Raw genomic sequence first — 26,405 nt, 5'->3', positions numbered from 1 at the left:
GCCGCAGGGTCGAAAAATGGTAAAAAAGGCGCGGCTTATAGTCCGAAAATTACGGTACTTATTTCCCACAGTTAAATGCAAATACATTTTTATATTTTATATAATGTCAATTTCTGGATTTTCTTTTTGATATTCTCACTCTCACTGTTTATATAAACCTACCATTAAAATGATAGACTGTTCCTTTATTTGTAAGTGGGCAAACTTACAAAATCTGCAGGGGATGAAATACTTATTTCTTCCACTGTATATACACTGAGAAAGATAGTGAGAATTGGGAGAGCTGCACACCTGTTCCAGGATCTTCTGCAGGTGGATGAAAGCTTCCTGAGAGGAGAGCTTCAGCTCCAGGATGAGGCGGTCGATCTTATTGATGACCAGAACGGGCCTGATGTTCTCCAACCAGGCCTGACGCAGCACCACCTGGGTCTGAACACAATACACACAAGAGACATTACATCTAACTGTGCAGTGGCCTACAGTATATACATTAGTATCACATCTCCTTTAACTATTTAAAAGAAAGCACAATAATAAAGACATGTGAAATAAAGTATTACCTGTAGCTGAAATGTTATTTTAGAAAAAATCAAAGACATTAATCAGTTTTAAGTCAATTTTTGGAACTCTATTACACAGACAGTAAAGATGCTGTTTGGGCAAATTTGAACTGAAATGATCAAGATGCAGGTAAAGTAAATGGGATAAAGCTAAATCCAAATGTTTTGCCATTTCAGCAGCTTTTGGAGGACCTTCTTCTGTCTCTGGACTTCTGCCCAGCCCTACTTAAAGTAGATTCCAAACTACAATATTAGCCTGTACAGTACAGTTTAAAAAGAATAAATAAAATCTGATCCATTTTAGAAACGTAACAGTAATCTGATTCCTTCTTATAATTATTTATTTAATGCGTTACTCCTCAAGTCTGTCCATAATAACCTTTCAGCAAATTCTAATTCAAGCGGTAACCCGGGGTAGAGAAGTTTTATGGAACATTTAAAGCTATCTAAATCTTGAAAACAAAGCTGCAGAAGTTTTCCTCAAAACACCTTAGTTACATGCTGAACATTTTTCATGGATCTTTTGTAAATGTCAACCTTTGTGGTTAGATAATGTTGTTCACAACTGACTTGCTCAAAACATTATTGAAGTCCAATGCATCTGGTCCCATGACAGTGGAGGGCCTCTACTGCTCATCCAAAGTTCATGTAAAGATGCTCAAATCAATATTTGGATAGATAGTGACTTGTACCTGTGGACACACTCCCTCCACAGCATCCACCACCACGATGGCCCCGTCACACAGCCGGACAGCAGTGGACACTTCTGAGGAGAAGTCCACGTGACCAGGAGAGTCGATCAGGTTCAGCAAGTAGTCCTGATCTCCTGAGGAGGCAAACGTCACAGAAACACTGATGACAGCCTTCTCCTATCAGCTTCTCATTCACAGTAATATCAAACTCTATAACTCCAATAACACTGGAGTCAAAAGGCAACTCTATTTTTTTTTATAATAAACGTTTTCTTTGCAATTCTTCCAACAATAATTAGTAGGGACTAATGCTAATTATTGAGAAACACTAGTATGATGGTGATATGAGTCTTGTTGCTGCAGACACTATATGTTTGAAACATTCATTATTTTTACATTAAATTGAGCATAATAAAAGCCAGTCAACCACCCTGGATCTTATTGAATGCTGATATATACAGTATGCACACTATCAAATATAGGGTTTACACTCAATTTGCCATCAGTTAGATGTAATGAATACTTGGATATTGAAAGCACATTCCTGTTTTGTTTATGGTATATTTTCCATATTCCTGTGGAAAAAGATAGACAAATGAACATGTCGAATAAAATTCAACTGAAGTTCAAATTGGGCCGGATAACTATTAGGCACACTATTTTTATCAAATAAAAACAAGAATATGCTTCATGAAAGGCAGGTTTTCCTATGAATAAAATCATTTTCGATCCTAAATATCTTGGTTTTTTTTCTCTCTTGTATTTATTCGCATTGCATATGATTTTGAGGTAAAAAAAAATGATATTGTGCTCTTAGACGAGGTTACCGATTACATTTGTTACAGGTAACTAGATACTAACAGAATACCTTTTTAAAGTAACCCTCCCAACCCTGCGTACCGTTCCTGTGGTGCAGAGAGATGGCACTGGACTTCATGGTGATTCCTCTGATCTGTTCATCCTCTCTGCTGTCCAGATACCTCAGCTGACAGAACAACACACCAACCATAAGCTCAAATCATGACAAGACAACTTGACTGTGAGAAAGGTCAGCGCAGCTCTTACCTTCCCAGCCAGTCGACTGGATATGATTCCGTTACTCGCCACCAAGCAGTCAGCCAGAGTGGTTTTACCTGCAGAGATCCAGATGGTTCCAAATTATTTCACTACCTTAGGATCAAATTCAAGGTCTCCCTCCTCACCCACCAGTGCATCCATGGAACTGCCCCTCCCTACCTCAAGGAACTCCTCACCCCTCGTACTTCCTTGCGGACCTCCCGCTCCAGCAAAGCCAACCTCCTCAAACCCCCCAGGACTAAGCTCCGTACTATGAGAGACCGGGCCTACTGCTCGGCTGCTCCCAGTCTGTGGAACGCTCTCCCTGACCACATAAGAGCACCCCCAGGGGGTACGCGGAGGTACTGCAGGGGGGTTGCAAAATCTTTGGTTGATTAGACAATATTTAAAAAAAAAAAAAATCAAAATTTTATTTTCCCACAAATTGAAATGTCTTTAAAGAGCCTGTGACACGGGTTTCCCCCATCATCCAAACCCATCAATTTGAGTAAATATTGTCCCCTTGAAAGCTGTTACTGAACTGATTTTGGATATTTGTACTTTGATAACCATTAATCTGCCCTTCAATGTTGACCATTTTCTGGATCTTCTCTGGGATTCTTCAAGTCCAGCCAAATGATGTGTGACGTCATTGCGGGCCAAGCGCTCCAGCTGCACCGTTCAGGATCCCAGCATCTGCATGTAAACGCACGATGGCGCACACAGCAGCAAGCTCAGATAGCGATGAAAGTTTAATTTTGAACGTGTCTGAGAGCTCATATGAGGCTGAAGGATCGGTTTATGTTGTATCTGTTAGAAGTTTAGGAATTAGGTGCGTCAATATGGGCGATCATACGGTCATGTAGCCAGTGGTGGACTGGGACTAAAAATCATCCCGGGACTCTCGATCGGCCCACTTCGGTACCGCTAGTAAATTGTCAACGGGGGGGAGTGGGGGATGCGCTCGTGACTTATCCGACCGGCCCATTTCGGTAACGGCCCATCGGGACTCCGAAATGGGCCAGTCCGCCACTGCACCCAGCCCAGCCCACGTAAACTGTCAATGGGGGGAGCCTCGCTGCGGGGAAACGGTGGACCTAGTGTCCTGATCGGAGTGGAAATAATAATAATAATCATAATCCGTGCATTTTATCCATTAATTTCCCCAACATTGTGGTAAAAAAAAAACACGTTTAATCCATGTTGTTGTACTACAACTACAAAAAGCATCGGTTTGTTTTTTCATCAGCAAATGCAGACCGGTTCAAACAAACGATTTTTAAATCATCATCTTCACGATCATTTAATGTATCATATGTTCGCCAAATTGACATGAAAGCACTAATAAATGTAGTTTCATCCACTTGAGTTTACAACTACAAAAATAATCGATTTGTTTTTATATCACATCCTACGGGAGGAAATTCAGCAGCTCTCACTACCGATTTTTTATCCTAATTTAATCATCATCTTCACCACGATCATTTATGTGTATGTTCCCCGAATTGACATGACAGCACTGACAAATATGAATTTACTGTAGTCGACTTCATTAAAACGTTATTAACGTGCCTAAACTCAGTAATTCACAATTTCTACGCATGACAACACGCTTTGTCCGTGGTTGGCTCTCTCGCCGCACAGTGAAGCGTTCCCGCATTGACGTCACTTCCGGCTTCCCCCAAAACTTCAAAATGAGTCGAAAGAATTTCCCCGCGATGTTCGAAATTATTGATATTTATCGGAACGGTATCGCACCTTCTTTTTTAAACTGACGGTTCGAGATGACTAGCAGCCCAATATTTCATTGCACAACAATTGTTGGGATGCTGTCAAAGGCTCTTTAAATGCACATTAACATGAATCCAACATATTGTAGCGAACCGAGAAATGGAGGCAGAAGACGTTATCTTTCAGTCAGCAATGCACGCATTCAGCTACACACAGTAGCTATCTCAAGCTAGGCGCCGGTTCACTCACAGCAGGAGACTACCCCGGACCTGTCCCACCAGGCCTCCTGTACACAAAGGGGAGGACCCGCCCCTATCGCTGCTGTGCCAATCACGAGGCCGCATGACACACGCTTGGCTCTGTCAGGTTCCCCGCGATTGGCCGAGAGCCTATTCAGTCCCCAGTTTACTAAGGACCCAGACACAAGGACGCACGCTGCGATATTATTGAGAAGACCATACCTTTATATATATATATATAAAAATTGATCGTTTTGTAACTCGACCAAAAAAATCCACAAGCACAAGAGAGATACCATCCACCTCAGATACCACCAGTGAACATGCAAGTGGCGAGGCGGAACCTGCTGCTGATGTAGCAGAAAATAAGGGTAATGGCAAACGAGAGAAGACCCGAAAATATGCAGATAATTATCTTAAGTTTGGTTTTACCTTTAAGAAGACAGATGGCATTGAATTTCCAATGTGTGTTTGCTCTACTGTTCTTTCAAATGAATCAATGAAGCCATGAAAGCTGCAGCGTCATTTGGAGACAACACACAGCCACTTAAAAGACAAACCTGTTGAATACTACCAAGCTAGCCTCAAATCCCTCCAAGGTCAACAGATATTGATCAGAAAATCAGCCAAAGTTGTAGGGGGGTCCCTGCTCCAGCTCTCCATCAGTTTGGGGGTCCCTGGCCTGAAAAACATTGAAGACCCCTGGCCTAGACCTTTTATTTATTTATTACTACCCTTTTATTTATTTTGTATTGTTTGTTTTTACTGCTTTTTATTAAATTCTACCGTGTTGTGTACTGTTTTATATTGTTCCATGCTCACTGCTTGTAGCACTTCGGATTTGAATTCAAATATGAAATGCGTTATAAATGAAACCCATTATTATTATTATTACAGCAGACGTACTTACATACTTGTCTTACTTTTCTTACAGTAATAATTACCTTATCATCACATGTTAAAGAGCAACTTCCAGGTTAAAGACACCTGTGAATAAATGTGTAGGAAAATGATGAATACACTAGTTGTTTCAAAAAAATATACAGAAATATACACTACAGTGACATCTGGCTTCGTTTTTGTAAGAAATGTTCACTTCCGCATAAAAAAGCCTCGGCACGTGACCTCCCGCGTGTGACGTAACACGGGGGACACAAGGGCGGCAGGTGTAACGTATTAATAAACATGGATCCCAATGCTAGTTTCGACACAGAAGAAGTTGAACATGAATATTCGAATGCATATCACGGACCACAACCTTAAAATTATGAGGGGGAGTGAGAAGTAATACGGTTTACTGATAAAGCTGTGGAGAGTATGTGCTGCAGGGAGGTGGATGCACAACGCACCCAGGAACGAACGCTAGCTCCGGTCCTTTTTACTGTGGACTCGATGTCCTGACAGGCTGGTATTTGTGCAACCTGCACAAACACAATACTGCACCATGATTACAAATGGTGAAATACAATGTAAAACTACCGAAAAATACCAGCTCACTAAAACACAACCGCTCTACTCAACGCAACTCTACTATACCCGCGGTCAGAGAGCGGAGATGTGTCCCCTGTGTGATGTAATATGACGCGTTTGACGTATGACCTTAAAAAAAAGCTGTTTTTAAGAGCAGAGCTCAAAATTGCTCCTTTCCCTCTGTATTCCTGCCCTTATGTCTCGTAAAACATATCAAATCCTGCATTCACTTTTTTAATTGTAATTTTCAAGCAAGTTTAAGCATAAATGTAGAAAAAATAAAAACCTGCAAGATGCTCTTTAAGGCTCACTGCTTTAGTCCGTCTTTTATCATTTTAAGTTGAATATAGGTACGTTTTAGACATTACTTTAAGCTAAGAGAAATGGTGATGTCTATATATTTTTTATACTTTTGATGATTTACAAAATAAATATGAGTTAAAAATATAATTGAGAGTAATTAACAACATTAATATTGGTAGCATCATTAAAGTTAAATGGACGCAACAGACTCAATTTGATAAATATAACTTTTAAAAAGGTACTAAATCTGATTTTGAACAGCTTATTTGGAGATTATGATGCTGAGATAAATGTTTCCATATTACGACACTATATCAAATTATTTTATGAAACTACTGTTGCATTAATGTGTTCATCACTTCAATGTTGCACTTGCTGTGTGTGCTGCTTGCTCTGCATATGTGACCATTAAAGAGGGTTTCATTCCTCCCAATATTATGTTATTTTTATTATGGTTATATTGGGGTTTATTTTAATGACTTAATACACTACTGGTTAGCTTAACTAACCTATATAATTATAATAGTTGATTCATATTTTGTATTAATAACCCAAATTTGCAAAGTAACTAGTAACTAAATATTTAAAATAAATGTAGTGGAGTAAAAGGTACAACATTTCCCTACAAACGGTAGTGGAGTAAAAGTATAAAGTAGCAGAATGGGAAGATACTCAAGTTCTTAAAGTTAGATTACACTACTTTGAAACGGTACACAGAGAGTTCTACCATGTAGTTTTGCAATACTCATCACAGTTATGAAAAACACAATATGTGTCCTTGCCAAATGTACTATGTAGTATGAGCGGAAACCAAAGTGTCTCTGTCAGTGCAGCTGCTGGTGAACAGGCTCACTCACCATGGTCCACATGGGCCAGGATGCACAAGTTCCGGATGTTCGCAGGGTTCCTCTGCAGAGCGACGATCCTGTCCAGGCTGGTGGGAGTCATGGCGAACAGCTAAACACAAAACAATGGAAACACTACACTGGCTGCTGCTTTAAACTGCGTATTTGTTTGAGACTAATGACAAAATATCAACGTCATGAGGTTGTGATATTGTTTTAGTAAGCTATCATATATACAGTAACTCTTACAGTACATGAAGTTATGTTGCAGAGCGTTATCTGCTTAACGTGGCTAGCGTTAGCTTGAGTCGGCAGCACAGAGCAGTTGAATAATGACATTTCAAAACAGGGTCTTAGTTAACTTGACAACAATGGACACAGGGTGTAACTAGACCGGACTGAGACGGGTTTCTCTGTGAATTGTGACAGGTGATATCTGCTAACTCTGTGTTTCTCACAGAAAGACGTATACAGTAAGATTCAAACTAGCCTGTACAGTCTCCACACAGCACGAGTATTACGGGGTACCTTTCTCTGTCAAGTAAAAACACAGCAGTATTGTGAAAATGAGCCCTTATTTAAAGACATGTGGACATCCTCAACTCACGTTGCTTTCCCGGAAATTGATAGTGCACACAAGCACCGCCCACTTGCTAACGGGACTTGCTGCGTTCAGTGAACATGGTAAAAATGAACTTTATCCTTTTGGTATACCAGTTACAATTATATATGACACATTCATTATAACACAATTTACACAACGTTTATTCCATCTAATTACCGAATCCGTAAATAATATTAAAAAACAGCAACAAAAAAATCTATTTATTAATTCAATGATCATGGCTCTTTTTGCTTTTTTATTTTACATGGCTTAGAATGCAGCATGTGTTCAATGATGTGACGCTTGTGACGCTCTTTGGTTGCTTGGTTACATTTAAAAAATAAACTTTATTCAGACAAATCTGGACAATAAAAACTATTGTAAAAAATTATAGTTTGCATCCATAAAACACAAAATAAACATTAACAAATAACAAAAACGAATGCAGGGAAATAATGACATTGATATATACAAATACAAAAAACATTATAAGTTAATTATATAAAATAACAATCTTCAGGGAATCACAGTAGTCAATTACAAAATAAAGAATAAACCGTGGTTAAAAAATTACTCAAATCCCTTGCTAAAACAAACGGAGAAACACCTCAGTGCAGAACAAACTCAAAGTCCTTTAGCAAAAGTACAAAACATTGGCATCAAAATGTATAAGAACTACAGCAAATTACACATCTCACACTAATAACCATTTCAGAATAAAATACGAATCACTGAATTGTATGTATATCAACTTGTTCAACACTTCACGGTATTGTTGGTAAGGGTGGAGCCCATCTTTTCACTATGTACAGCTTTTGAATTTCACATAAGAAATGTCATGGTATATATATATATATATATATATATATATACTTAACAGTATTGTAAGAAATAAGTCTAAACAAAAAGGATATCCTGAGTATTTTATTGATAACTGTAATGAAAAGTATAATATGAATAATGTAGCCAACAAATTCAATCAATTCTTTGTGAATATTGGACCCGGTTTGGCGGGAAAAATCCCTGATCCAGGGACAACCGGGGAACATCAAGACGATGTTTTGGAGAGAAATCCCTGCTCAATGTTCATTAAACCAGTTGATGAAAGAGAGATATTAAATATTGTTCAAAAATGTAAAAATAAAAAGTCTACTGATTATAATGACATTGATATGACATTAGTAAAAATGGTCATTGGGGGGATTTCTAAACCATTAACGTACATCTGTAACCTGTCCTTCCAAACCGGTACTTGTCCAAACAAAATGAAAATAAAAAAGTCATAACCTGTATACACAACTGGGAACAAGCATCACTTCACGAACTACAGACCTATCTCTTTACTTCCCCAATTCTCAAAAACACTAGAAAAAGTATTTAGCAACAGACTGGACGCATTCATAGAAAAGCACAAATTAATCAAGGACAGTCAATACGGATTCAGATCAAACAGATCAACATCACTGGCAATTATGGAATCAATTGAGGATATCACAGATGCCCTTGAACACAACAAATATGCAGTAGGGATTTTTATAGATATTAAAAAAGATTTTGACACAATCAACATCCTAGTATATAAATTAGAAATGTATGGTATCAGGGGTATAGTTTTAGACTGGATTAAAAGCTATTTAAGCAATAGACAGCAGTATGTGAAGTTGGGAAATGACTGTTCTTCATGTTTGGACATTGCTTGTGGTGTCCCCCAGGGGTCAGTGTTGGGTCCTAAATTGTTTATACTGTACATCAATGACATCTGTAGAGTATCCAATGTACTGAGGCTAGTTTTGTTTGCTGATGATACAAATAAATTATGTTCTGGGGAGGATTTAGAACAGCTAGTGGAGAACATAGAAAATGAAATGCACAAATTAAAAACATGGTTTCACAGAAATTTAGTTTAATAATCATTAAACTTGAGTAAAACAAAATGAATGCTGTTCGGTAAACATAACAAAAACACAAAAGCAAATACAAATAGATGGGTTTGAAATTGAAAGAGTCCATGAAATTAAATGTCTTGGGGTAATAATAGATAAGTTGGAAGGATACAATAGGTTGGAAATTACACATAAAACATGTACAATCAAAGCTGTCAAGAAGCATTTCCATACTAAAGTAAAACAAGTTGTAGATCAGAAATCACTTCATATTCTATACTGTTCACTAGTCTTACCATATCTGAATTACTGTGCTGAAATCTGGGGCAATAACTGCAAAAGTTCTATACATGCAGTATTTATTCTACAAAAAAAAAAGCCATACGAATAATTCACAATGCCAACTATCTTGATCACACTAACAAATTATTCCTTCACTCAAAATTGTTAAAATTCACAGAACTGGTAGAATCATAAAGTTTTACCAGGAATCATAAAGTTTTACCAGGAAACATCCAAAAAGTATTCACTCAACGAGTGGGGGGATATAGTTCAAGGAGACCATTTCAATTCAAAATTCATAGGGTCCGTACAACCAGAAGAACTTTGTGTATCTCAGCCTGTGGAGTGAGAATATGGAACAGTGTGAATGTGGAGCTAAAGCGATGTCCAGACATTAACCCTAACCTGTGGAGTGAGACTATGGAACAGTGTGAATGTGGAGCTAAAGTGATGTCCAGACATTAACCAGTTCAAGAGGAAATACACAGAAATTATTTTCTTGAGGTACAGGGATGGGGAAGGTGTTTGACTATGTGTTGTGTATATGTGTGTATATGTATGTGTGCATATATGTATATCAGTGTATGTATATATATATATATATATATATATATATATATATATGTCAATCAACAGGTAAAGCCGATTAATAATAATGATAATAACAATAATAATGATATTTATTGCAGATTATAGATTATAAATAAATCATTTAGGGACAAGGGGGTGAGATTAAATAAATTATACTTCTTCTCACTCCTTTTCGAACACTAGATGTGGCACTGTTTATGTTGCTAATGCTGTTGTTGTTGTTGTTGTTGTTGTTGTTGTTGTTGTTGTTGTAAATGTCATTGTTTGCTTTAATTTCTCTTACATGACTGCAACAGTTGTTTTGTTTTGTACTTGTTCAAAATAAATGTATCAATCCATCAATACCATAGTACTACTATGGTTCCATAGTACGATGGTATACCATGGTGCCTGAGATCTTACCACGATACATACATACCATGGTACCACAGATATAACCCTGGTATATTCCTTTGTACCACAGCTGTTACAATGGTACGTACCATGCTATACCATGGTACTACTATGGTATACCATAGTACCACAGATATAACCCCGGTAAATGCCGTTGTACCTCAGATATTACTATACTATCTCAAATAATGACCTGTTGCTCCATAGAGTATTCCCATGGTATTTCAGATATTACCATGGTATGTGTCATGATAATCATTCCCATTGTAACAACATGGTGCCTGAATAATGAATATTGACAAATATAGAAACACTGTACCCACACAAGTACCAGGTGCTCTTGAAGAATGTAGGTAGAGGCACACAATACTTATTAGAACCTGAAAATGAGCATTGGATACACATACAAATGCACAACACCAAATTGAACTCACTTTCTACACTCAGCATTAGAAAGTCAGTTACAACTTTGATGATCTACCTCCTACCTAGTTTATTTTTTAGTCCATTTGCTTTGGCAGAGGCTTGGTCTGGCTGTATCTTCATAACCACCCTCTGGAGAAACTCGAATGAATATTTCATTTCCAGAGGATACTGAAGGGCTAAGCAATAGATTATTCCAAGAAAAATTGCAAAGCCGCAAACCACATCTTTCACGTTGTGGACCACAAATGTCTCCTCGACCACAACTGCCACATTGAAGATCTGCTGAGGAAAGGCATCCCGTTCACCTTCGTAGCCTATCAGTAGGCCAACTTGCATCCCCTTCATGGCTTCCTCGAGTCTAGAGTGTCTCCACGAGCCTTAAAAAAAGAGAAATAAAAGTGAGCTCAGTGTTCTACAAGTACTTTTTCTCTACAAAGCTAATTAAGAGGCTTATTTTTTTTAAATAGAAGCTAAAATCTACAGTTCACAGTGTAAAAGTGAAATGTGATGGAACGTAATTTCAATTGCCTCATTGCCTCAATTTTCACAGTTTTGGAGCCATATATTTATTTATATTATTTAATAGTTAAACATTTATTTTCTTGCTGTTGCAATTATTTTAGTTAAATTAAGGTAATTGTAAACATTAATTTTGAAGGAAACTTTGGGCACAGGGTGATTTGGATTGATTTATGTTAAAATGTACAATCGCATAAATTAATTAAAGAAAGTTATGATCTTACATCACACATCCTGATGACATTTGTCTGATTTTCGCCAGATACTGTATGTAATGTGATAGTCCCAAGAGAGCAGCAGTCCTCCTCCTCTTTGTGTCCTGCAGGACAACAAATGCAGGTGTATACACATTTGTAGCAAACAAATGGTGGCTAAATTATGGTCATCAGCATCTCCACTTACATCTTTCCCAAGGCAGTCCAAAATGCTTTTTAGTGCATGCTTCTTTCCAGTCCTGGTTGCATCTCTGTACACCAGTGGCGAACCGTGTCAATCACAACTGGACCTTCTGTAGACACACATACCCCCCGCCGGTGCGAGAATTAAGCTTGAGCTTGTCCTGCCAGGAGTTTGTAAATCTGGGCTGAAATGGTGTCAAGGCCATTCTCATACACACATGCAGGTGCTCATTGGTTAGCCTCGGTTAGCCTGCCCTGGAACCATATTTAGTTTTAATTTTGATCCTGGTGGACTGATCATATTGGGCTCTGAGGCTGCTTCTTTTTTGTGACCTCAGTTCTGACTTGAGAGGGAATTTTTGGTCAAATACTTTGTGTTTTGTCTCATAGTGGCGTTTTGGCACTTTTAATGAGCGCCACGGTCTATGAACAAATGAGACACACTGGTTCTGTGCTCCCAGTGGGCAGGATGAACATGAATGAGTCCACTCAGGGTTAAAAGCTCTGTCCTCACTGTCCACGTTCCTCTTCTCGGAGAGCGCCATGTGTAATTATTTGTCTCTCCCTGTCTGCCGCTAACACGCCTGATCACTCTCCTCTCCGCTTCTCTCCCTGTATCGCTAATTATTCTCTTCACTCACTCTCCTCTCCGCTTCTCTCTGTCGCTCTCTCATCTCTTCTTCTGTGTTTCTCTCCCTGTATCGCTCACTCGTCTCTTTCGCCCCCTGTCGGCGACGGTTAAAATATAATCGCCCCGTCAAAATTGAAATCCCCTATTAATGTATTGATTATAGGTCTGGGTCCATATAGGTCGGCGTCTGGGTCCGGATCCGTACCGCGGTCCGCCTGTTGCTGACCCCTGATCAAGATCCTCTGACTCGAGCCAGTTAACTAGCGGGCCTTCTAGAGTACCCTGGAACCGAGGGAAACTCTGAAAGAATACGCCCATTGGCTACAAATCAATATATGATTGGTTGATCAAACTGTCAGTCCAAACGTTCTCTCATTCAGTGCAACGGCCAGGGCATTCTATCAAGGATGTACAATACCTTTGTTGAAGGATATTCTACCCAGATGCCCAGAACAAGATCTGATTGTTTGCTTTATTTTCTATCACAAAACCACTGAAATGCGTAGTGCATGGTCCGAGAAGGACAAACAAATCAACGTAACACTGTAATATTACAGATCAACAACACAGATACGATTCTCATTTATTCATTTTATATACATTTTATTACATTTTATTTATATAATTAAATCAATTTTTTGTTTTTATCTGAGTGTTCCAGGGTATTCTCTGAATACCTTGAAGGCCCTGACGGTTCGCCACTGCTGTACACCTCCAGCAATCTTGGGGCCAGGCCATCAAGTCCATCCAGAAAAGATGAAAGCAGGTCGGTAGTGACAATTCTTTGGAACTCTGACTGAATCTGAGGAGACACATATAGAAAATATTCTACCAACAGTCTCCAAGATGGATGCATGCATGTGCAAGGTGCATTTTCTTGCAATAAAAACATGGCATATGCCTGTGACAAGAGAACCAAATCTTAAGAATAGTCGTGTTTTAAATGTTAAGAAGTGCAACGTAGAACTTGATTCAAAATGGTATGTCTGTCTGTAACATGCAAAAGGATGTGTTTTTGAATAGCTTTTTAACAATTGACTCAAATCTGCAATAATATTGATAAACGTGATCATTTTGTCTCTCTACATGCATGATTTAAAGTTTTCACATTTCACATGATTGAATAAGACCGATAAAATATATGAAATAAGATGCTTTATATCCCTTTGTGGACTTTGAATGTACAATTGTATGACTGATTACCTGTCTCTCACTGAACAGACCTGGCCATCTCGACTTTAGTTCTGTGATCAGTGGCTGATCTCCAACGATCTCTCTCCGACGCTGAGAAAATGTATCACTCATCAATGCTTCAATTAATTGGTGCTCCATTTGTTGACGCTTCTCCTCCATGTCATCAGTACTCTGTCCTTCAGGGAGATCTGGACAATAGTTGATCTCACCCTTCATCGACTTTTTATTACGACTCCCCTTCGCTTTCACTTCTTTTCGTTTGTTTACTACCACTTCATGGCATCCTGCGGCACTCAACTTCTGCCGATAGTTCCCCAGTTTGAACTTTAGGCTGTAAAACCAGGAGTGCCATCCTTTTTCGGACCCTGAGTCCTTCAGGCCGGGATGTTTCTCCACAAGTGCTTTTACTACAGTCTCATAGTGCCGTCTCTCTGGATAGGAACTTATTTTGGACATAACGTTTGCAAGCGTGTCAAGGATATCAGTTTGTTTGTTTGTAGCCTTTATTTAACCAGGTGAAAGCCCCTTGAGATAAAAAGATCTCTTTTTCAAGGGTGACCTGCAGGACATTAGTTACACATGTAACATAAAAACAACAGAACAACAATAAGGATGACATACAACATAATGTACAGGGTACAGTTTACAAACTCTATTTACAGTGACAGGTACTATTAGTATCAAACAGCATGTCACCCAGCCGAGTTTTAAAATGATGAAGGGGAACCAAAGTGCTCAGTTTTAAAGATGTTTGCAGACTGTTCCAATTGAGTGGAGCTGCACAACTAAAAGCTTTCTTCCAGGGCTCTCGACTAACTTTTTTCACCATCCTCCCGGAACCGTCCCGAAATACAATCTAAGCCGTCCCGAAATTAATGTGGACCGTCCCGAATTTAAAATATTAGTTTTTCTACATTATCATTAGTTAAAATCATTCAAAGTGACCTTTAACATAAATAAAACATCATACAAATCATTAGATGATAATTCATCAACCTTTTTATTTGAGTAAATCAGTCAATCACATGAACAAAGGCCAAACATATTGAAACAAACACACAAACGAGAAAATTACTCGAATATTGAATCAAATCAAGTCCCATCCAATTAACAAAAAAATCCAACACTCTGTCCTGAAGACAGAACCCAGAGTAACCACTAACCAGGATGACAGTCTGTAACACAGTCAGGAGACCTTTACAAACTGCCCCGCCCCCTCGCACACAGGCGGGAGAGAGAGATCTCGTCTGGATTGGAAAACTCGAAAATACATCATAGACGCATGTTGTAGTCTTATTGCATATTAGAAACGGAGTTGGCTAAACTAAAACTGCGATATAATGTTTATGTAGCAATAATACATATGACATATATTTTTTAAATGTCTCCAGTACCGATAAAAAGTCAGATAACGTCGGAGCTGAACGTTACCACTGTCTTTAATAATTCCGGCCCGGGCGGAGCCCTTTTAATACCGGGGCTCAGTACCCATCCATACATGGGGAGAGGTGCAGCATATTGCTAAGGACTAAATACGATGGAGGGTTCTCATGCTCATCTCAGCTTTATTACCCATATGGGAGGAAGAGGACGAGTAAGTAAATAAAGAGGCCGGCGCTCCAGGGTCTGGTTCTGCGTTTTTGTGATGTAACGGTAAAACATTTCAGAATTCCTCCATGGGATACCATTGGCATTTTACATCACTCAACCCGCGAAATACACACACTCAGTAGCCTACATACTGTAGCTGCTAGACCCGCGAATTTGCGGGCCAGGAATTCACGAGCACAGCTGTAGCTACGTACTGTGTGTGTGTGTGTGTGTATGTGTGTGTGTGTGTGTGTGTGTGTGTGTATTTCGCGGGTTGCTAAATGTTTTGAGCGTGTGTGTTTATGTTGACAAGGTTTAATAACTGTGTGCTACACAAAACGTGCAATCGGTTTCATTTTCATCGTCGTTTGTAGTAGAGTTAGCAGGGTATTTTTATTTTAACTCGTCCCAAAATTATTTTTTATCCTCCCCGACAGTATTTTTTTCGGCCCCAGGACGACGGGACGTCCTTAAGCTCGAGCTTTCTTCCCTAAAACAGTCCTAGCACTTGACACATTTAATAAAACAACATCATGAGATCTCAGGCAATAAGTACTTTCAATTCGTCGAGAGATCAGAGAGCAGATATAAAAAGGTAGTTTACCCAACATGGTACGGTGGCCCTGAGAGGCCAGGGTGCTGCAAATAAAAGAACGCTGCAAATAAAAAAAACGCTGCAAATAAAAAAAACGCTGCAAATAAAAAACGCCGCGATGCAAATAAAAAAGCCACAACGGAAGTGAATTACCGGGGACTATTATTGCTGATGCACATACGACGGAAGTTAATTACCGGGGACTATTATTGCTTATGCACATGCGTTTTTTTTATGCGAGAGAAGAAGAAGGCTGGGGGATCTCCGGGAAACATCTCATGGGTAAGTTTATAATGTTAAAGTTACACAGGATGTAGATAATATCTGTCGCTGCCGTATTTATGACTTTAAATGACGTTATTTTGTGTGTAGTGTATAATGTTAGTAGAACATAGCTACTTTTATCTGCTAACGTTAGCTGTTTTCTAAACAAACGGATCTGAGCCGACCGGGACTTAAAGATGATGCTAAGACACACAAAGTAAGTTGAATATGCCTTTATTCAACAGACGAGCTCGGGTCCTCTCCTCAACATGCTCTGAAGGAACAACTTTTACTGAATTAGGGCTGGGCAAGTTAACGCGTTATAATCGTTGCCCAGCCCTATATTGAATACATACAAGTATAGATCTTCACTAACATCCTGTAGTCAATCTTGACTCCATCAACATGTCATCTAAATGTGCCTGTCTAGAGATAAATGAGGGTCTCTTATCCTGCTTAGAGATAGAGAAGGGTCTCTATCCTATCCAAGACGTGCTTCCTTTGAGAAGTGTACTGGCTTTAAATCTTTCTTTTTTTTTTTTATGTATTTTGACATTGTAGATGCATGGTTCAGATATTAAGTGATTGCAGCTGATATCTGCTGTTAAATTAGTGTCAGCTGTTTGCAGGTAACATTACCTGCTGCAATAGCTTACCAAGTAGCTGTTACTTAATTGCAAATGAATAACATTCACATTGCTCTTTTTCCACAGGCAATGTATTGTCCATATTGTGGGACTGCTGGGTGTTTTGGGAGGTTTTGCGGCTCCTGTGGCAGCAACATTGAATGTTTGGCTCCCTTTCTCGAAGATGGTAAGCTCCTCCTTAAAAGTCAAGAATTTCACCAGTACAGTGATAATGTCTTATTTGTATATGATTTGTTGCCATTTTAATATATGCTATACACATATTATTGTCAGTCATGGCAATTTCAACATGATTTAGAACTACTGATAAAAAAAAATGCCAACAAGTAAAAAAATAAGGTGAAATACCAAAGTTGACCAATTATGTGCTCCTTCATGTGCTGAGGGTTGAGCCTTCTGATGCGTTTATGCACAAATACAGGCATTAAAAGGGTACCTTTTTGTTTGCTACCTCTAGATTGATATGTATTTTTATCCTTACCAATTATGTAAGTATCCCAATATGTTGTCCTTTGCCTGTTTATTTCTCTTCTTTTTTGCTCCTCATGTCTGGAATTGTTCACGCATTGAACATACTGAAAACATACACTTATGCATCAAACATTTCAGGTATTTTCCTCATTACTGATACATTTTCATTTTTTTCTTAATAGGTTTTTTGTTATTAAGTTTCATTCCTAATGACACTGTTGTCTTTTCCCTTCAGTCACAGCATCTAATGAAGGAATCAAGGCAGGCCTCATCCACAAGTACTTCACGGAGGGACACGCTTATGAAGTGATACTTGATTTTCTAGAAAAAAGACACAACATTTTTCTTAGTCTGAGGACCTTAAAGAGGAGGCTACAGAACGCTGGCTTAACAAGAAGGACAGACTACACTCCCATTGGCACTGTACACCAAACTGTTGCACATGAACTGAGAGGCTCGGGTCGGCTGTTGGGTTACAGAGCTATGTGGCAGACATTGCAACAAAAGTATCACCTGACAGTAAAAAGGGAGGATGTTAGACAGACGATTTCCAGACTAGATCCATCTGGTGTTCAACTTCGTTCCAGGCGAAGGTTTGTCCGAAGGGGATACGTCACAGCAGGACCAAACCAAGTGTGGCACGCTGATGGATATGATAAACTTAAACCCTTTGGTATTGCCATCAGTGGCTGCATCGACGGCTTTTCAAGGAAAGTTATGTGGCTCAGGAGTGGCAGCACTAACAACGATCCGGGCATCATTGCGCAGTACTACCTGCAGTGTGTATCGGAGTTTGGACTACTTCCAGCCCGCCTTCGCACTGACTGTGGAACTGAAAACGGCACTATGGCAGCCATTAACTGCACATTACGATCTCAACACACAGATGATTTTGCAGGAGCCCTCAGTCACATGTATGGTACCTCAACTGCAAACCAGCGCATCGAGAGTTGGTGGTCTTTCTTCAGAAAGCAAAGGTATAGCCTTTTAAGGTCAGGTCCAATAATGTGTGTGTGTGTGTGTGTGTGTGTGTGTGTGTGTGTGTGTGTGTGTGTGTGTGTGTGTGTGTGTGTGTGTGTGTGTGTGTGTTGTGTGTGTGTGTGTGTGTGTGTGTGTGTGTGTGTGTGTGTGTGTGTGTGTGTGTGTGTGTGTGTGTGTGTGTGTGTGTGTGTGGGGGTGGGTGGTACAGAGGTGCCCAAATACTTTAAATCTATCTGGATGAAAAAAATTGTGAAATTACATTAGAGCTGTACACTAACATTTTCCCAAGGGGGTTTATGTGCTCCCAAATGAAATAATGTAGGAGCGCACCAAGAAATGTTCAACATCTCTAGAAATATTGTGACTTTTTACTTGAAGTTGTCTTTTTTTCATGAAATACAAAAGTTTTGAATTCCACCATTAGGACTCAGTTCTGGATCGAGCTCTTCAGTGACCTTAGAGAGAGGCACCTCTTCAATGGGAGCCATGAGCACAAGTGTCTGCTGCGATATGTGTTTTTGGGCATCTTCCAAAAAGACCTCGATGAGTACAGACAGCTGTGGAACAACCACACCATCAGACCTGTTCGCCTGTCTCAGTGTCCATCAGGTAAACCTGATGCCATGTACCACCTGCCTCACAGGTTTGTATTCAAATTGTTTGGTAATATTACTTTAAAATATATCTGACTTCATATAATTTGGTGTATCAGCCCAATATGACAAGTTTGTCACTTGATAAATAACGTGATTCATTTAGTCTGAAAACTCATTATTTCAAAATGATTTCAAGTCTTAAACGACTAAAAATGGATTCCAACACAAAACCTAAATCAGAAGATATCCAAAGCTATTCTGTCGATTTATCTTACTCAATTCCAAAAAGTACCTTGTGTTAGAAAGTGAGTAGAATGACCATATTTGACTGAAAGAGCTGCTGTCAACCTGAGATTAATTTCTCAAGTCAAAGCTCTTTGTTTAGGATTTAATTAACGAAGAACTGACTCAATGGAGTTTTAGTTATAATGCTTATCTAGCATGTTTGGGGGGTTAAATGATCCATTTGTAATCACTTGACTCATGTTTCAATTTATGACTGGTCATAGGTTTGGCGGAAGGGAGTGTGGATTTCCAGTGTCCTGGGAAGCCCTACACCACTTTGATGGCATCATGCAAGCATCATCCCAGTACAATTTGTGTGGTGATGAGAATCTGGAGATGCATTTTGTGGACTTGCAAAGACGGAGTGGGTTGGCTCCACCAGTGAACTGGACAGCTGCTGTTCAGAATTACATTTCCATGAAAAACATGTCTGGAGTGTAGAATACATTGCCCCACCAGCCCCCCAGAACCTTTTTTGTGTGTACAAGTTTCCAATAGATAAGTCCAGTGAAATATTCAGCTTGTATCTTTGCATAAGTCATTAGACTGAAACCTTTCTTTGTTTAAATAAACATACAGCATATTCATGTATTTTGTAAAACATGTTTAGTGTTACATCCGTGTTATCAGTTGAATGGTCGATCGTCAGAAGATTATACACCTAATATTTTGGTAATTGATTTTAATTTTGAATATAAGCAGGTTCCAGCCTCTAAAATGTGAATATTTGCTGGATTAATTTGTTCTCTGTGAGGCTTCACTTTCTGACATTTTAAAGACCAAGGCGTGTCCGAAATCACTCATTCACTACTCCCTACTCCTTATATAGGGAATTCTATATAGGGAGTATTGAGTGATTTCAGACACAGCCCATAACAAATTGATGAATCAACAATAACATTCATTCATTGCATCAGTCACATATGCTACTGTTATTTCTGTTTTCACAGTGGATCTGAGAATAAAATCTTGTGAACCAGCTACAGCTGTGTCATCTTTGTAGCGAGTGTGTAACATATGCTATACGTAGAAAAACAAGTCCTTACGTTAAAATGAAACACTTTTAAACCATTTAATGAAGAGTCATTCAGCTTTACTCTTTCACAAAGTCCATGTAAAAACATGTTGATAAAATGGGCAAAACAAAATTTGCACAACAAGGTGCCTTTTGCAGTCTTTATTTACTGTTTATGTAAATATTTGTAAAACATCTTAACACATGTTCTGAACTCTTGATTTAACCACGGTCTACCTTACCTACCTAACGAGAATACAATAACAATACAATACAAATGTGTGGTGTTGTTCACATGTTAGATATGAAATAGGACAAATCTGCCATGAAAAATACTCACATCTCTCTTACGTCACAACATTTTGGTCTGACAGATCGCAACATTAAAACAACGGACTGTGTAGCTACTGTGTGTGGGAACATTAACTTTTACCACAAGTTATTTAATTGTTTAAAGGCACCCAAAGCCGGGGGAATTATTAATGCCAAAGTTCATGTTGGCTTTGAAGGCACCATAAGTGTCCAAAAGAGGAAGCTTTAAAATGTTGGCACAGGTATTTGTCATTGGGAATGTTGACGTTGTAGAACATAGGAACTGAAGGCGTGGCAGAGGACTCATACCAGCAGGAGGCACACATGGCACACCTGTAGCGAACATTAACACCTCCTCCAAGGTCACTGAGCTGTCATTTTCTAAAAAGTAGAGAACATTGGAATCAATTGACAGTAAATACTATCTACATCAACACCGGAACTCTTTATAATCTGTGTGTATAAAAATCAGACAAGAGCAAATTGACTAACCTTCACAATCGAGAAGATAATCTGCCCAGTAACTCATAGCTTTCTCTTCCTGAGCCCTTCTGTTGCTTCCCTGTTGACTAAATTCAGGCTGGAACAGATTTTCCATCTCTGCAGCAGACAGCTTCACATCGGCATGACAGAGAGCAGGGGTCAGGACCGTCGGATGCTGCTGCAGAGCTGTCAGAAACTGCAAACTTTCAAGTCCAGCCTTGAATCTAAAATACAATTAAAAGATGCATGCAAAGATACATGTGCATCATGTAGAAGTAAGTAAGCAAGAAAATGGGACAACAGCAACACGTTTTTCATAATTATTTTAGCAATAACAATGAAATACAAAAACCTACCTTTCGATTGCAGTGTTGTTCCTGTGGATTATGTACCACTTCAGGTAATCCTCTACTATCATTCTTTTTTCTTCACATGACCTGACATGTCTGAAGCACCCAGCAGTCTGCAACATGGCACTGTTCCGTATCATCAAGTCCTGAAGGATCTCCACTGAGGGTGAATTCTGAATCTAAAAGAAGAGATAACAGAGTCCCACACATTTCAAATATGACACGTAATTATAAAAAATGGTAATGCCAGAAGTATATCTTGAAAGAATGGTTTAAGTGGACAAAACTCTCTCTTTACCTATTCTAGAATTTCACACCCTTCTCATACCTCTTGTAGGACTTTCCCTATCTCCTCATCTGTAATGTCTCCGACAGATGCCTTGAAACTGCTCTGCCCTGAGATGTAGCTGACCAGATCCTCTGACAGAAAATTAGGACCTGGTCCACCATGCACAATGGACACAGCAATCATCTTCCCTGCTAAATAATACTCATCCTCTCTGATAGCTGTCCAAGATAATGCAGAATAAAGAAATATTAAATCAGTTTCTATATTTGAAAACACTGCAAGGTTGAAATATGGGTTCTTTTAAAACATTATACACAAAACAGAACCTGTTGAATTGTAGACCAGGTAGCGGCTCTCCACAGGTCCATCAAATATGGGCCGTTTGTTCAGCTCTTTCATGAGAAGGGAGAGGAATTCTCTCTTGGGGCCACCTGTATCGAGACCTTCCTCAAACCTCCCTTCATCGTCAGAGAATTTCACCAGGATGTCTTTCTTTTCTGAGAATGTTGCCCTTTTGAATCCTCTGACTGCTCCATCCCAGATGTTCGAGCGACAGATGTTAAATCTGCTGACAGCTCGATGGTCAATCTCTAGGGCCAGGTTTGCAGTTATCTCAGAAAGTGATTGCTGGTCCACCCTGTCATCAGATAAATTATGACCATGTTAAATGGTACACCATAGCACACATTTTTGATCAGGAAAAATAACAACCACAGTTGAAGTAAGGGTAACTTTTCTCTTACTTTGTATCCTCTGGAATGTCATGACTGCACTCAACACTGTCTGAGTCATCCTTATCCTCTATTACAATGGGCGCATACAGCTGAGTATATTTGCTGAGAAATTGACATACACAAGTTTACATTGTTGATGTTTTCATATAAAACATACTTGAATTGTAGAAAGGAAAGTATAATACCTATAGCACGCAGTTTCCAGCACACCTCCTGATGTTCCTGGGCCCTCTTGTGAGTCAGAAAATAAGACCTGAATCACAAACCATAACAGGGATAGGACAGGTAAGTTGAAGTATTTTAAATCATGGCTATCTGAAGGCTGATTTAGAAAGAAAAGACTATTCTAATGTACACAAACGTGGATCTCTGGGTCAGTGTGACACGTTATTTCATGTAGTTTAAGACATTAATTGTGTGACAATATTTCCAGACAAGGCTAAATGTGAACAAAAGACAATGTTTTGGAGCCACAATTACCGGAGCTGCTGAATCACTGCCTGACTCTGCAGGTTCCCATACCTGGAAGTAAAAAACAATATATCAGTGTGACACTTCAAATTTGACAGAACTAGAGCTTAACACATTTGAACATAAATATTGAATTCTATTATTCTAACAGAAAGTGTATGTGATTTGCGCCAGGGGGAATGATCCTTCTTACATTATTACTTTCAGTGAAAAACATACACATTATTATGGTGTGATTTTGCAGGGATCTGCACTAAATAAAGTTGTTTTCTTAAGTTTGTATAATATGTGTAAGCCAGGACGCTGCAACATTTACCGCAATTTAAAATGCTATTTTGGGACATGTTTCATCGTAAAAATATGCCGTCTATGTGAAATCTAGAAACATTTTCACTTCCAGATAGAATTTACAATATAAGCGATCTAAGATACAACAAATGTAGTACTCACTAATGTATCAGCTGCATTGAATTCTGCAGAAGTTGGACTCATGATGATCACCTCTGAATCCGATGAGTTGGATTCAGAGCTGGTTTCCTGAGCTGTGAAATACAAGAACAGGTATAAGAGGATTTTAGACTACTCAGAACAACAGAGTGCTTTCCTTGACAAACAAATCAATTTAAAAAGCTCTTCTTGGTTGGTAATTAATTTCACAATTACTTACAAGATGTAAAGAAATCTTCAGCTGTACAAATGTACAGTGTGATACGTTGGTAGGCCTTCCCCACTACCTCTTTGTACTCGTTTAGAGTGAAGGGTACTTCTGTTCCTGGTATATTAGTTATCTTTGTACCGTCAGGGTAGAGCAGTACGTAGGGACCACCATGTAAATTTCTGTCGAAGGTCTTCATTTTTTGCTCAGCAGCTCTCTGCAATTCGTCCGCATCCGACTCTGGTCGCATCAAAAGGGGAAGTACTGTTCCTCTTACAGTCTTCAGTACACCATCTTTCAGCCTCATAAGGCCTACTGAAATCTACAGAGAAACAACGAAATAGGCGACTGTTAACTAGTTCAGTGACACTATAAATACATGACAGAATGGACTGTCGGCAAATTATTAGTCTATCTCAGCAAAAAAATGTACCTTCACAACCTTCAGGTTGTCTTTTGATGGTGTTTTTTTTTTCTTAAAACCTGCTCGTCTCTCCTTCTCTTTTACACTCCGGAAAGTCCGGAATAACTCCAGTGTGCTTTTTCCTGTAGCCTCTGCTTGAAATAAGAGTCCAATCAATCGTCAATGACAAAGAACAGAGAGACATAGAGTGTTCTCACCCATACTCATAAGATATAGAGTGTACATTGCCTAAGCCTAATTCAAAAAATAAAAAAATAAAAATTACCTCCACTTGTGCCTGTTTTATCAACATCACACAGGAATTTGAGGTCCTTGCCACATGAACAGCAAAAGGCTGATTTAGAGTCCTGCTGCTGTCCACAAAAAGGACAATACATTATGACCTGCAAGAAAACAAATAAAGTATCATTAGGTTGCTTTGCGCTTCAATTGCATGAACATCTTTCTATCTATCTATCTATCTATCTATCTATATATAAAGCAAGAAATGTCCGTGTGTGTGTGTCTGTGTGTGTGTCTGTGGCTCGCATATCTCTCTGACTGTTTGTCAGATCGACCTAAGCTTTCGGATATGGCTTGCGGATTGCATGATGATTTGCATCCTTCATTTAGAATTTTTTGGGATTCATTTTTCTAAACCTTTATTTTTGACGAATCTATGCGCTCCGGTACGCCCCCCGGACAACATTGCAAGTAGCAATTATGGGAGCCAAACAATCGGTCCGCTTAGTACAGGCACAAGCTTTGAACGGCCATGCCCCGAACGGGCACTGCACTAGTTTTTAAATAACACTAACACATTTGGAAAGACTAATCAGTACTACTTTCAACGCTGGCTTAATACAAGGAATCTCCCAAAATGGATTGCAAGTGTGTCTTAATCACGACATTCCCCACTGACAAGGGCAAGACAAGTTTCAGGCAGTTAAACACGCAAGAATACTGTGAGTCTGTGAGTGTGTGTGTGTGTGTGTGTGTGTGTGTGTGTGTGTGTGTGTGTGTGTGTGGTCTAGATTTAAAACGGTTCAAGCTGCACGGATAAATCGAGCAGAATCAAACAGTTTTTACAGACAAGCAAACAACTTGAAAATAGCTTTCTGCAGTTTTGATCAAAGCTATGTTCTACTAACATTATACACTACACACATAATCTGCTCCCACACACAAAATAACGTCATTTAAAGTCATAAATACGGCAGCGACAGATATTATCTACATCCTGTGTAACTTTAACATTATAAACTTACCCATGAGATGTTTCCCGGAGATCCCCCAGCCTTCTTCTTCTCTCGCATAAAAAAAACGCATGTGCATCAGCAATAATAGTCCCCGGTAATTAACTTCCGTCGTATGTGCATCAGCAATAATAGTCCCCGGTAATTCACTTCCGTTGTGGCTTTTTTATTTGCATCGCGGCGTTTTTTATTTGCAGCGTTTTTTTTATTTGCAGCGTTTTTTTTATTTGCAGCGTTCTTTTATTTGCAGCACCCTGGCCTCTCAGGGCCACCGTAACATGGCGTTGTAAATGAACATGCACCAATGACTGAGCCTCCGTACAGTTAGTGAAGGCAGACCTGCCTTGGCATACAGGGTACAGTGATGAGTAAGTGCTTTACAGTTAGTAACAAATATCAGAGCACTGTGATAGGCGGCATCTAACTTTTCCAGGCAATGGGCAGGTGCAAATCAAATCACCATAGGGTTGCAAAGGGGCGGAAAGTTTCCATGAGAAGTTAAGCTGGGGAATTTTGGAAATATTCGATGCAAAATTAAACAAAAAAACATGACATTTCAACAGATTTTTTTTTATGTACAACAGAACAAGTTTTAAATATTTTATTGAACAATTATTTGTTTAATTGAAGAACGAAAACAGGAATGTTGAGTTAAATGTTACTCATCCACCCCAACCCCACTCATTAAAAAATGAACAAAAATGCACCACCCATCCAAAAATGTCCACAAAGTCCCATTCAAAATGTTAAATGAAAAGGGCCCTTCTCCCTCCAAAAAGTCCCATTAAACATACAAATCTTCCTTCAAGCAATCCTCTGCATTTTGACTAAACCCTTTCAGTCAACGGGCTCTTCCTGGGCCTCATCAACATCCAACTCTGAGTCTTCCTCTTCAGTGTCACTGTCCAGCCTTGTTGAGGATGGCTCTGTGTCAGGCTCAAAGAACCTCAGGTTTGACCGAATGCCAACCAGATTTTCCACTCTCACATTTGTGAGCCTGTTGCGAACCTACGGAGCCCCCTAGGGGAAATGGAGAAAAAAAAAAAATGTTTGGAAGAAAAAATAAATTAAAAAGTTTTGCGAGATCTCGCAAAACCTTTGCGAGATTATTTACACACCTAAATGGTGTGTAAATAATACTGAAATCAATCAGTTCTTCATCTGAACTTTGCATAGTACATAACTCATATC

General features: G+C 39.1%; 3 protein-coding genes across 6 annotated transcripts in view; 1 reads left to right on the top strand and 2 right to left on the bottom strand.

The window, feature by feature from the left end:
- Positions 1 to 7,416, bottom strand: part of efl1 (elongation factor like GTPase 1) — a 175,071-nt gene extending 167,655 nt beyond the window's left edge. Inside the window, exons 1-6 of the mRNA XM_079662374.1 lie at positions 7,146 to 7,416; positions 6,909 to 7,008; positions 2,318 to 2,385; positions 2,153 to 2,237; positions 1,253 to 1,386; positions 292 to 429 (exon numbers count right to left, since the gene is read on the bottom strand). Coding sequence (XP_079518500.1) covers positions 292 to 429; positions 1,253 to 1,386; positions 2,153 to 2,237; positions 2,318 to 2,385; positions 6,909 to 7,008; positions 7,146 to 7,235 — 615 coding nt within the window. The 5' untranslated portion in view covers positions 7,236 to 7,416. The remainder of the gene's footprint in view (positions 1 to 291; positions 430 to 1,252; positions 1,387 to 2,152; positions 2,238 to 2,317; positions 2,386 to 6,908; positions 7,009 to 7,145) is intronic.
- An 8,808-nt stretch (positions 7,417 to 16,224) lies between these two features.
- Positions 16,225 to 20,227, top strand: LOC307030717 (uncharacterized protein). Of its 3 annotated transcripts, XM_079667330.1 has the most exons (5): positions 16,225 to 16,284; positions 16,980 to 17,079; positions 17,620 to 18,361; positions 18,790 to 19,008; positions 19,471 to 20,227. In XM_079667330.1, exons 1-5 carry the CDS (start codon positions 16,237 to 16,239, stop codon positions 19,685 to 19,687), a joined length of 1,326 nt encoding a protein of 441 aa, XP_079523456.1. In that variant the 5' UTR covers positions 16,225 to 16,236; the 3' UTR covers positions 19,688 to 20,227. The 3 variants fall into 3 exon arrangements, with proteins under 3 accessions (XP_079523456.1, XP_079523458.1, XP_079523457.1); XM_079667332.1 differs by lacking the exon at positions 18,790 to 19,008; XM_079667331.1 differs by lacking the exons at positions 16,225 to 16,284; positions 16,980 to 17,079 and adding an exon at positions 17,119 to 17,522.
- A 77-nt stretch (positions 20,228 to 20,304) lies between these two features.
- LOC307030716 (G2/M phase-specific E3 ubiquitin-protein ligase-like) lies at positions 20,305 to 25,443 on the bottom strand. Of its 2 annotated transcripts, none has more exons than XM_079667329.1 (13): positions 25,227 to 25,443; positions 24,245 to 24,362; positions 23,998 to 24,110; positions 23,568 to 23,877; positions 23,351 to 23,442; positions 22,910 to 22,951; positions 22,615 to 22,682; positions 22,439 to 22,531; positions 22,022 to 22,332; positions 21,735 to 21,913; positions 21,413 to 21,585; positions 21,066 to 21,280; positions 20,305 to 20,954 (listed from the first exon to the last, which is right to left on the bottom strand). In XM_079667329.1, exons 1-13 carry the CDS (start codon positions 25,272 to 25,274, stop codon positions 20,713 to 20,715), a joined length of 2,004 nt encoding a protein of 667 aa, XP_079523455.1. In that variant the 5' UTR covers positions 25,275 to 25,443; the 3' UTR covers positions 20,305 to 20,712. The 2 variants fall into 2 exon arrangements, with proteins under 2 accessions (XP_079523455.1, XP_079523454.1); XM_079667328.1 differs by having other exon boundaries at positions 23,989 to 24,110; positions 25,227 to 25,440.
- Positions 25,444 to 26,405: the final 962 nt, after the last annotated feature.

This window comes from Notothenia rossii (genome assembly GCF_949606895.1).
Source record: "Notothenia rossii genome assembly, chromosome: 2".
In the NCBI taxonomy this organism is placed as follows: Eukaryota; Metazoa; Chordata; class Actinopteri; order Perciformes; family Nototheniidae; genus Notothenia; species Notothenia rossii.
The sequence above is the reverse complement of the archived record's forward strand: the minus strand, read 5'-3'. Positions and strand labels throughout refer to the sequence as shown.

Bases quoted from the DNA above. Each gene is read 5' to 3' on its own strand.
- LOC307030717 (XM_079667330.1), top strand. From the start codon at position 16,237: ATGCGAGAGAAGAAGAAGGCTGGGGGATCTCCGGGAAACATCTCATGG. The intron at 17,080-17,619 runs GTAAGCTCCTCC...TTTTCCCTTCAG, and splicing joins GGCTCCCTTTCTCGAAGATG to TCACAGCATCTAATGAAGGA. The intron at 19,009-19,470 runs GTTTGTATTCAA...GACTGGTCATAG, and splicing joins ATGTACCACCTGCCTCACAG to GTTTGGCGGAAGGGAGTGTG.
- LOC307030716 (XM_079667328.1), bottom strand. From the start codon at position 25,274: ATGCGAGAGAAGAAGAAGGCTGGGGGATCTCCGGGAAACATCTCATGG. The intron at 22,952-23,350 runs GTGAGTACTACA...TTTTACTTCCAG, and splicing joins TCAATGCAGCTGATACATTA to GTATGGGAACCTGCAGAGTC. The intron at 22,532-22,614 runs GTATTATACTTT...TCAATTTCTCAG, and splicing joins CTGGAAACTGCGTGCTATAG to CAAATATACTCAGCTGTATG.